The 12,499-nt window shown below is 38.9% G+C and overlaps 1 protein-coding gene across 1 annotated transcript in view; it reads right to left on the bottom strand.

Moving 5' to 3' along the window:
• LOC118104827 (guanine nucleotide-binding protein G(s) subunit alpha) overlaps positions 1–12,499 on the bottom strand; it is a 30,270-nt gene that overhangs the window by 10,441 nt on the left and 7,330 nt on the right. Inside the window, exons 4-5 of the mRNA XM_035152044.2 lie at positions 12,123–12,242; positions 5,944–6,041 (exon numbers count right to left, since the gene is read on the bottom strand). Of these exons, the coding sequence (XP_035007935.1) occupies positions 5,944–6,041; positions 12,123–12,242 (218 nt within the window). The remainder of the gene's footprint in view (positions 1–5,943; positions 6,042–12,122; positions 12,243–12,499) is intronic.

Here is a 12,499-nt window from a genome sequence, read left to right on the forward strand (position 1 = left end):
TGAATATTTCCTTTATTAATCTTTATACCAGGAACATTTTGATTTAAAGATGACACTCATTTTAACTTCGTTGTTCTTATACAATGTCAATACATTTCTTCAATCTTGAATTTTGAAGAGGAAGAAAATTTGAGAACTTCAGAAATTACAAGACCAAAAGAAAAATGGGAAAGAAAGATTTTATGAAAGAGACAAAAGTGAAAGGAAAACAAAATAGTAAAAGAATACACACAGATTAAGAATTAACAAAAAAAGAAAACAAGGAGAGTAAGGTAAGAAGGAATAGAAATAGAAATAAAGAAAGGAAAGACCGAAGAGTAAACCTCGTCCTGGGAGCGGTGGCCTGTTGAACAGCAGCTCAACACTGGGAGCGGCACAATCACTGAACACACACAGCGTTCACAACATCACAATACAGTGACATGACGGCGACAAAGTTTCTGCACACGAGCTCAAACTTAAAGTACCTGACTCACGCTACACATCAGCACAGATGTTACATCTCACCTGGATCAAACACCACAATAAGTAATCACACAACGAGACCCCCCCCCACCGAACCCCTCCAAAAAAGTCCCTCTTTCTCGTTCTCCTCCTCCTCCCCCTCTCTTCCCCCTCACTCCCTCATTCCTCGCAATGACTCAGAGACTCAATCCCAGCCATTTTCTGTCCCTGCAGAAACACCACTACACATCACAGAGAGGCAGAGAGAGGGAGGAGAGGGGGAGAGGGGGAGAGGATGTCAGAGGGGGGGATTCACACCAAGGCACATTATCCCAGGGACAAGATTTCAAAGAATCGACTGATGATGAATATGCCTCGGTCGGTGCCAGGCGACACTACACTCACACACAGATACAGGAGGTATGGAGTCGTTCTGTCACATTCCTCCTCCTGGACCTGGATAGGAAGAGTTAGGGCAACTATTAACCCGCTACTTCTGTTTATGTGGTTTAAAGTCCTGGTTAAAAACTTGGGGCAAGGTTTAAAAATTATAATCAGGCAACTCCTGAAGGCAACTACAGTTTTTTTCCTGGTGTTGCTTTGACAGGAAGAGTTAAACAGGTCCTGAAATGACGGAAAACTACTGGTTATTTTATTTTTGGTTGAACTATTATTTCTTATAATCTATGTATAATATATATAATCTATAAAATAAACATATACAGTGCAAAACAGAGCCAGGCCGATAAGAATTTTTAGAGGCCAATGCTGCTAACGATATTAGAGAGTTAAAAAAACTATATATCTCACCTGCCAGCTCAGTGTATTAGAGTGTGGATACCTGACACAAGCCTGTTAAACTGGGTTTGGACATAAAAATTTGAAATGATATTCATTCGGTCAGTTTTGGTCAGTTTGTCTCATCTATCCACTTGATTCCTCAAACATCACGTGGTTGTGATCGGTGAACTTATCAAACTTGGGTCAGTTTTCTCTCGGGCTCAGAAAGTTGCAGCGCGAGCCGCACTACTCTTTGTACCAGTCAGTGCAATGCGATCTCTAGATCCGCTACAGCTGTAGTCAAGGCCGTGATGTAAACTGCCTTGCTTTAGGAGACTGTCAAAGCTGCACATACAACTAGCTATCATCTATATTGCTTTTTAACTTTTCCTACTAAAAGTAAAGGAACTTCGGCCACTAGGGGTTTCCCATCACAACAGTAATGAAAAAGACCTAGTTTGATGACGTCATGAAGCAGCGTGGGATCATGGGAGTTGTCTTCACCACCACTGCTGAAAATCCAACTGATGCAACTCAATGTTGTGTTAATGTAGTGAATTAAAGTTGTATTCATGTTATGCAGCAATGAATAATCGGGATCAGGTCAAAACAGGGAAACAGTGGAAGGAAAAACAGCCGACTGGCTAACTGGCTAGCAGTGTGTTTTTCCTGCGGACATTTTACACATCGTGCAGCTCCAACTGAACCAATCACAACAAGACACCACGACATAAACACAGATGTATGAAGATCATTTTGTCTTTTGTTCTTTATCCAGTCGTATACACTGATACACACTCTGTCATGGTTTCAGTTCCTCAAACCCACCACTGGAGACAGTTGTGAAGGTGAAAAGGACATGCCGCATGTGAACCGGCCCACTTCATACAATTTCACTCACTGCCTACAAAACCATAACCGTCTGCCACCAGTCGGCAACGTCTCATGACCGACTGGGCTCCTCACAAGTTCCCTTTGGGCCACGTGTTTGCATTTATTTTTCTGTTTATTCCACATTCCACTTAACAGATGTCTTTCCTCTTATTATTCAAAGGAAAAGTTCAACACTCTCATGTTCATACATTTTGTTTGTTTGTTTGTGATCTCAGAAGTGATTTACAACCGGGAGGAACGTGTGAAAGTTGCAGGATCTCTGTGGGGATGAAACAACAGAAACCTGACAGACAGGCCTCGTCTTCTGGGACAAAACAAACACTTCACCCCCGTCAGGGACACACGGGGGGACGCTGTTCGGACTTATATGTAAACTACCTACTGTTACAGCAATCCATTTGAAATCAACACATCCACATGTAATCAAGGACCAAAATGTCCTCACAAACACAAACATAACAGCAGTCAGGAAGTGTTGATAAGAAACAGCAACAACAACAACAAAAAACCCTCCATGCAGAAGTATGACGGAGCAGAAACACTCCCAGGGAAGCTACAGCGACTTCCTCCTCGTCAGAGACAACAAAGCATCACCAGCCTATCAATTACTTCTCTCTTTTTATTCCTATCACGACATGAATCGGATGATATAATTAGATTTCTCAACCAAAAAAAGAAAGAGAAAGAGAGAGGCACGGACTGTGTGGGGTGGCCCTGACTTTTTCCCGCGCTGATCGAGGGTTGACATTTTCATTTAATGCTAACAACCTTCATCAATAATGCTGAAGTTGCCTCCCTCCGAACACACTCGCTCATTCTTTCTCCTTCTGCAGCCTGCCTGGGTTAAAAATAGCTCTCCCCTCTCTCTTTCTCTGCTTCTCCGTTTACATAAGCATACAGAGGGGGGAGGGGAGCACTTCCGGTCTGGCCACCCAGCCCAGCATCTGATCCATAACACTGGGGCTGCTGGGTGTGGGAGAGAGGAGAGAGAGGAGAGGTAGGAGAGAGGAGAGGAGAGGAGAGGAGAGGTCCCGCAATGCAGGGAAGCCCTCTCTTTCTCTCTTTCAATCTGTCTCTTCAGTCCTTTCTCTTTCTGTCTCTCCATTTGCTTGTGACTGTCCGTCTGTCCACAATCTTAAAGAGATGGTCAACCCAAACCCATCCCCAACAATCATACAGCACATCACATACAGTAACAACAAACACCTGTGGCCAAGCATGCAATTTTCAGAAATCTCAAATCCTGTTCTTTAAAGTCTCAATGCCCTGTTCTGTTAAACTAACAGCCCAAAACTGAAAGATATCCAGGTAACCATCACATGACATTATGGCTGCAATGATAAGTCAATTGATCAATTATTGAATTAACTTGCAACTATTGTGATGATTGTTTAATCTGATTATTTGTTTTCAATTTGAATGCATCACCTGGACATCTATATCTGGGATGGACATTTTATAGCTAAAATAATTCTACGAGAACATTTTCAGCAGATTCATCAATAAGGAAAATAAGAAGTTGAAACTATAGGAAGAATTTTTGGTCGATCAACTAATCAATTAACTGAATAAATGCAGTTTTACTGAATTACTGTATTTAGCACAATTTTGAGGTACTTGAGTATGCCCAGTTTCAGAAGAAAATAACCTACTTTTTTTATCCACATACAAAATGCAAAATATTGTCAAGGATGGTTTCCAGTCTTTTTGTCAGTCGTGATGTTTCAGTTATCATTCCAACCACAGAGTGAATTTCACTCTATTGTTATACTTTCTCTATCTGCAAGGGTCAGCTAGATTCCAAATGATGTATATTTTGTAAACATCATCCAATGTGTTGTGACACTGCCACTCCACAGGGCCACCAACTGCGAATGCGTCCTACAAGTGGACTAGAAAGTAATACAACTGAGAATAAGTACGCATCTATGTGTTGGCAGTTGTCCGTGTCCATGTCCACAAGAGAGAGTTCAATAGCTCAACCCTGAGGTTGGGAAACTCTAAACTGCAGCTTCTCAAACAGCAGGATTTGCTTCTTTTCTCCACCATATAAGAATTAAATCAAAAAAGAATCAGCGGATTTATTGATCATCTAAATAACGTTATCTAATAAAACTCTAACAGTTTAAGTTCGTATACTGAGTACTTCCTCCACCACTGCATAAAGTCCGATTGTTGTTTTTATGTCCAAATGCACCAACCACACCAAGGCAATTTCCTGTATGTGTAAATATACTTGGCAATTAAAAGAATTCTGATTCTGATTCTGATGTACAGAAAACCAGACAACCTTACACATGCATGTCGATGCAGCAGCACAGACTGTACACAAACACACATGTACACATGGAAGAGAGTCAGCAAAGCCTCCACCCTCCAAGAGCCCCCGCTTCATGTGACCACTGCATGCCTCATAACAGAGGCCGGCCTGACCGAGATAAAGAGGCGGATAAGAATGGAAGACAGGAGAGAAAAGAAAGACAGAAAGGAGAGAGGGAAGGAGAGAGAGAGAAAGAGAGAAAGAAAGACATGTGTTCCGAACAGAGGGAGGGAGAAGAGCCAGACGGAGGAGGAGGTTCAGGAAGCCGAGGCTTTGGGGGGAAAAAATAAAATGTCTCAGCATGTGTGACAAATAATTTCGATACGCAAAACATTGGCAGCGAAAACATTCAGGAGTCTGTGGAGCGAGGATACGATCTGAGCTCGCTGTCACCGACAACACACACACAAACCATGAGGCTAGTTTAGCAATACTGCTAACTAGCCTGTGGCCCAATAGAAAAAAACCAATGTATTGGTCAACACATAAAAGTGCAACCTTTGCTTCTGCTTCATACACAGAAGGATAATCGGCAAACAAACACCACAACATCTTAAAGGAGAAGTCTGGAGATCGTTTTTCTTGAAATACCAAAACGAACACATACAATAAACTAATCAGGCCTTCGTTATGTAGCCATAATGATGACAATGCTAATGTTTAGCAGGCGTTTACCATTTACCGTCATAGTTTAGAGTGTTAGTATGCTAACGTTTGGCAATTGGCACCAAACACAATATGCAGCAGATATAAACCAAAGAATTGGACCATTTGTAACTTTTGATGGGATAAAAAAAAACCCTCAAGGGAACACCACATTTATTAGAATCCTCTGGGGACCATGAAAGTCTGTAACTTATTGAATCCAAACAAAACCCAGAAAAGTGGTGGACAGATCAACAGACCAACATTACTACATCCACAAAGCCACACGGCAAGTTTCCTCATTACGATGAACATGAGTTACGACTACGCACCAAACCCACAGCTGGAAATAGTCCCTAACAAATGCACTGTTTACTCATGTTTAAGCAATGTTAGCTAAAAACTACAGTTCACAGCAGTTTTAGATAGTTATTAAGCCATTTAAAAAATAATGGAATTGTAATATTTCATGACTGCTTTATAGGTTTCGTTGTATTGCCAGGGCCTAAGTGCCACATGGTGAAGAAATCTAAAATATAGAGTCAAACTAATATAATGTTGGTTCTGGTGTTTTCAGGGGATTTGCTGACAATATGAAAAATACTCAACAGTGTCTTTTTTAAAGTAATGTAGGTTTTATTCCTCATTTGATGAACCAACGTCGAAACAGATTCTGATGAGGTCCAGTCATTAGGACTTCTCGTCTGGGTGTCGTCAGCGTCTCCTCATGAACCTTGACACCTTGCACTCACATAAACCACATGGCAAAACACCCCGACCCCTGCCAGCGCGCACGCCGAATGGTTGTGCCCTTAGAAATATGTGTAATCCAAAGCGTGTGCATCGGAGGTGAAACTTACTACTGTGCACAGTCGATGAGCTGATATTCGTTGGACCTTTCCCAGCAGGCCCGCACGCCATTGTCCTGCCAGAGCATCTTTGTATGGTCGTAAAACTCCTGGAGAAAAACAGAAGGATCTGGATCAACATTATACCACACCTACTAAGAACCGTAAATCAGACTCTTGTACTGGCTCCGAAATAAAGATGTGATGGGACAGAAAGAAGGTTGAGGAAAGGTGCGGAGTGTGTGCGAGTAAAACAGGAATCTTTATGAGAAATAGCAGCTGTGAGTCTGAATGTGCCATCGTTCTTCTGACATATCTTTATTATTTCTGGGCTTTCCAGAGAAGAGAGGATCCACCGATCCATCAACAGATATTCTGATCAGTAAAAATACAAAGATTTTCTGGTTCCAGCTTCTCTTGTGATGCCTTTCTTTATCATATATGATAGGAAACTCAAAATATGTGGGTTTAAAACTGTTGATCAGAAAAAACAAATCATCAGCTTTTAATGGGCATTTTCTGACAAAACAATAAAACAATTAATCAAGAAACCAATGAGCAGATAAATCCATAATGAAAGTATTTATCAGTTGTAGCCCTAAAGAGAAGGAAAGTTTGTTAAGTTATCAACTGTCCAGCCTGCGGGAGCCGTACAAATGATCCCCTTTAAACATGCGTCTCTGGCTTATGACCCTATTTCTCGTCTGGGCCTCGACGGTTGAAAACATTTAAGGACGGATGGAAGGAGGCAGCAATATTCTGTGGCTTAGTTTGGAGTTTAAGGCCGGCCCGGAGAGGAGCGGCAGCAGATGAGCGGGCTCCAACAGAGGCAGGAAATACAACAGTTCACCGAGTTCATGAAGAAACGGAGAGCTTTGTACTGACACAGGGCCTGGCTGTCACTGGACGGGGGCCTATCTCTTCGCTACGATCTCCACTTGATCACTTACAAATGCCGTCCGGCACAAATAAGCCATTATGAGCCACAGAGTTGAACTATCTTGAAAATACTTAATTCAGCCGAGAGTAAGCAGGATTTAGCGATGACTTCTATGTCAGTGACTGATATGAATAAATGAATGGGACGGTGTTGTTTGTCAATAAATACAATGCGACATGTCGTTGAGTAGCTGCCTGTACTAAGCAGCAGAAATGACAGAACACAAAGAGTCCGGAGGAGTCGGTTGTTCCTGTCTTCAAGGTTTTTATGTGAGATAACATAACATACAAGTTGATGCTTTTAGTAAAAATCTACTTTTATCTGTGTTTTCCTTGTTATTTAACTTTAGATTTAGATAGAGAGACAGTCGATTTTTAGCTGGAATATGAGTTAGCACAAAGTGCATAAATTAACTGGCATATGGTCACTTTTTTTTTTACTTCCTGGAAGTGTTATCTATATGAGTTGATCATCAAAAAAATCTAGTGGGGAATATTCAAATAATGACCTTTTCATTGTTCAAGCTGACAAGGAGCTTCTCTCTCCAAAGAAAGAATTTTTATGTCTTACATTTAATTAATTGAATATTTGGGAATTTTTGTACACAAAATACACCAGCCAAAAAACAACATTTACAGACATCAACTGATTTTGTTTACCAAACAAACCAACAATTAATTTATACTGAAAATCATTGTTAGTTGCAGCCCTAATGACAATAATTCCTAATATTATTATTAATTAATAATTGAACATAACTTGCACCTTGATAAACAGCAGAAAACCCATGGAAAAGTTTGGATAATTCCTCAACTTTTGTTAAAATAAAACTATTATTTAAACTAAAAGACCGTTTGTAATAAAAAATTTTAAAAAACACAAACTTTTAAAAAACATTTTACAGAATTTACATTAAACCTGAAGAACCAGACTGCAGAGAAGAGACTTTGTGACATAATGTGACAACTGTTATTTTGAGTGCATAAAATATGAGTTGATTAATCGCTTAAGAACAGCGATTTTAAAAATCAATTTCATGGTAAATGTAATATAATGTTATATATTTTTCTTTATTTAATAAAAATGTCATGTTAAAAATGTAAGTAACTCTTAATTTAACCCTAACAGCCGTAGCTATAGTTATATTAAACATAATTTGTATTTAATAATCCCAAAGTAGCAAAAGACATTTTGTTAAATTATAGTATATTATATGATACTGATACTTTAAAGTTTCACATACAACTTTAAAGAACAAACTACTTGTAATTATCTGATCAACAATTTAAACATCTTTGTGTCTTTCTACCCAAGAATGAATCAGGAATATAGACACAGACATAAACACACAGGAGGTAATGAATCTACAGTTTTTCAAGTTTTTCCATCTGTTTCTTTGATTTAAAAGAAAAACATTTCTATAATTAACTCTATACATATACATACATTGATACGACAGAAAGACGCTGTCATGTAAACTCTTGTATTGAGTTATGTAGTCTCCCTACGTTCAGAAACCATGTGATTTATCTTGAGGTAAATTCCACAGAATTAGGTTGAGGAAAAGGTTTTCTGAGCGATCCACCAGGTGACCAATCAGAAAACAATCTGTCGATATCGCTGTGCTCTCTGATGACAAATCTCGTACATATTTTTATGTTACTTAAATAAAAGTATAAGGCTACATTGATGTCATATGATGAATCAGTCTCGATAATGACCTTATAAAGAAGATCAGGTCATCTGTGACAAACTTTAGATTAAATTCAGCTTTTCAGAAAGTTGACATTTACATTTTCAAGTCCCATACTTCCATTATTTAGCTGTTAATAATGAGTGTATATCCCAGAAAGGCTATTTGGTACTTATTAGGAGGGACATTGAGAAAGTGTTTGTTTTACACATTTTTAAGTACACCCTCATTATTTTATTCAAGTTTAAAGGAAAAGTTCAAAATTTGTGTAGTAGCTGAGTTAAAAATAATTACATCAACATTCATCATAGTTTCCTAGAAAGGCTATGAAACAAGGACTATAAAATTATACGCAGCATTCTAACCCAAAGCTGAGGAATTACCAGTTCAGCTGAAAACTACATTTAAACTACATTTACGGAATAAAAAACTGCATAAATTCCTATTTTTTCCTTTTAAACTAATATAACAAGCAGCCATTAACAACTAGGTATTAAAATGTGTTTTTATCAGTTAAGCTCTATTTCACCTGCAGCCGAAATCAACTTCAGATTATTTTAAGACAAACAAGCAAAGTTTAATTTGATGATGTTAATCACATAAGAACATTATGAATAAGATAGAGAACACCAATTGTATTTTAGAGTAGTTAATTGTGCATGAGGAAAAATCTGCAGTATATTTAAGCATGAAGGGGCTTTGAAGCGTCATCAGTTTTGAAGTGAATTTGGAAATAGTGTCGCTTTTTTGTGGAAGTGTTTTTGTAAACATCTTAAAGAGGAAGTAAGAAATGCATTTTAAAATTTCCTTCACATTCACTACAAAAAAACTAAAATTCAAGACAAAAAAAAAACTACATTGCATATAATTAGTACAGTATGCTGCAGTATGTGGAGGGTCAGGAGATTTGTCTTTATATACACACACAACATCTACAGCCTGGAAGAGTGATTCTTCCTCAAAACTATTTTTGTTCCTATGAAGTACGTAAATTCAAAGGAGAGCAGACGTCGTCACTGTTTGTGCAGTCAGAGCAGAGAAGCTCAGGACAGGTGAGGATGGCAGAAATCAGTCTGCCGGGACTTAAAGGGCCTGAGTAACTGTTTTTTTTTTTTATCTTGCAAAAAGACATGCTCCATTTTATTATTAATATATCCTGAAAAACACTTTTGTTGAATAATAACTAGGAGGATAATTGATTAGACACGAAGCTTGAAAAGAAATTAAGAAGAGACTGCGGAGATTCAAGCCAGGCCTTGTGCTCATTCTCCCTCCCTCTCTCTTCCTCTCCTGCTGAAGGCAGCGTCAACCAGTCCAACTGGTTTCCAGTAGGCCCTGAGGCCAGGAGCGGCGGAGTGGGAGGAGGAGGAGGAGATGGTGGAGGAGTCAGATGAGAGGATGAGCCTATCAGATATTTTCTCTACTCCATTCTACAGCCGACCGCTCACTTCTACGGCGAGAATCTGTGAAGCTGAAGCCAAACGTTGTCTGTGTAATACTTGAGCGTAGTGCTGGTGTACTTTAGCTTAACCCCAATGTTTAAACCTGCTCTGAGGCTCCACTACCCCACATGAAAAAAAGACCAAACTCAGTATCACATCGAGTGTTGGTCCCCCCCCCCGAAAAGACCCTGCAGGTCCTCAGCAGAAGTCTAGTGACTGACAGCCTGAGGGAAGGGTCAGCTCGAGACAAGCCCGCATAATAAATTTGCCATGACGTAGCAGAGACGATATCAGGAGACTTCCTTTTGCTTACACACAAATACGCACTCTTCACTGGAAACTCAGCAGCTAGAGACAAATCTACCTGGTGGAAGAATAATACCCAGTTTAATCACTGAAGCCGTCACATTGGAAAAACACAAGACAGAGTTTCCTCCTCATCTGCGTCACTTTTCCCACATCAGTAAACAATTACAATACTGATGAACAACTTGAATAATAACACACCCTTTCTGTCAATTTATGTCTTAGAAGCATTAAAGTAAAATGTATAATTTCCCACAGTTTCACAATGTTTGATTAAAGCTTTTTTAAATTTTCCTAATTCTTCTTGAGAAATTGTATGATTTTCTACAATTTTTTCCCAAGAAATCAAAAAAGTTACTTTTAGATCTCAACTATAATTTAAAATAAATCAACAATGAGTTTATGACGACAAGAATGACATACGATATGTGAGATCAAAGAGATTTTAAATACCTGCATTATCTTTGTTTAAGCATTGAATTAAATCATGTATGATCTTTCATTAATATACTGAAAATGATAAGGATTTACTTTTGAAGACGAGTTGGAAGTAATTCATTTTTAATATTGATTATTCTGCAGAATAATTTCTCAATTAATCCAGGGGACTCCTTCCATAATTTTTAAAGAGCAACATCACATATCTGCAAATTATTCTCAGGAAACCAGATTCTGTGCCTCCAGATTACAGATCTTCATCCCTGCAGTGTTAAACCTCCGATGTTACCTTCCTAACAATCTAAAACAGGTTTATAGATTCTTTGTTCGGCTCGTCTGTGATGTTTTAAAACAATAAAAGTATCTGGTGCAGCGCTGGGACCTGCAGCGGCTGCCTGACAGGTCACTGGGAGCAGACGGCGGCTCAGGGGGAATCCCTCTGAGCCGCTGTGTTTCTGCAGGACAGGTCCCTCTGGACACATTTAGGGTTATTACAGACAATCAGTGTTAATGGGCACCATGGATCTCTCAGGTGAGAGCCTCATTCAATTGACAGCCTCCCAAGCGCACACCTGCTAATTACTGAATCAGAGCACAAACGCACCATCAGGCGGATTCATACAGGACGAGGTACCTCACTCACCTATAGAGCACCTACACCTGCAGGCTCCAGCAGACTGGGCAGTTATAATCAATACTTAATACTAATTTAACAACAAAACACTGAATAAGAATGTATTGAAGAATTAAGTGTGCTTAAATGTAGCTGACTTTATCAGCTGTAAACCTTAAAGAAGGAAATAACTACAAACCATGATGTAATTTAGATTTGCAACTTTTGAAAGTCCATTTTTGGAAATGGAAAAAAGATTAGGCCTGCAGCTAATTTAAAAAGACTTTCACTATCAATTTATCTGCATATTTTTGTCAAGATGAATCATTTGGTTGATGCCGTAGCAATTTTTCTTATTCTTTGTCTTTTTTCTAACCAGGGATATTTTCAGTTTGAAAACCAGAAAATATTCAAATTTAAAAAAGGAACCAAGGAACTTTGGCCTTTTTTTGTTTTAGAATTAATAGATCATTAAAAATTCTGCAATTTTTAGTCAATTGAAAAAACTTTGCACAAATTGCAGGACCAGTTATTCCAAAATAAATGAGCTATAGGTTTTGCTTGCTTGGTCGATTAATTATAAACTGTCTCTGGTGAAAAGATGCAAAGACGTTGAGGACAGAACACTTTCATAGACGTCCAGGTGACATCAGACTGAAAGCAGCTGTTAAAGTATATATGAAGTTGAAAGAAGGAGAAAACAAGCTGCTATCGAAGTCAGAGAGTCAACGCATGGAAGGAAAACAAAGTGCAACTTACTGTAGGAAACTCAAAATCCTTCTGGTTTGCTTGGTGCATGACATATTGGATTTGGCTTTTGTTTGCAGGACGGGCTAACTGGCATGGCGGTGTGAGCGTAGTCATGGCGGCCACGATCGTCTGCATGGAGAGGACAGACGCAGGAAATGTTATACGACAATTAACAGAAAAAACACAGTGTACAACAGGGGGAATAATCATCCTTTTTACATTCACACTACGAGAGTGAGGAGCTTCACGTGCTGCCTGAGGTTCATTTCTCAATATTTTAAAACTATTCAGAAAATTGTCATCAGTTGTTAAGTTAAACTCTATTTGCTGCGTAAAAACATCAGAAATAAGTTATTCTCAGACATCAGACTTTATCATTGAAAATG

The sequence above is a fragment of the Hippoglossus stenolepis genome, chromosome 3, assembly GCF_022539355.2.
Source record: "Hippoglossus stenolepis isolate QCI-W04-F060 chromosome 3, HSTE1.2, whole genome shotgun sequence".
In the NCBI taxonomy this organism is placed as follows: Eukaryota; Metazoa; Chordata; class Actinopteri; order Pleuronectiformes; family Pleuronectidae; genus Hippoglossus; species Hippoglossus stenolepis.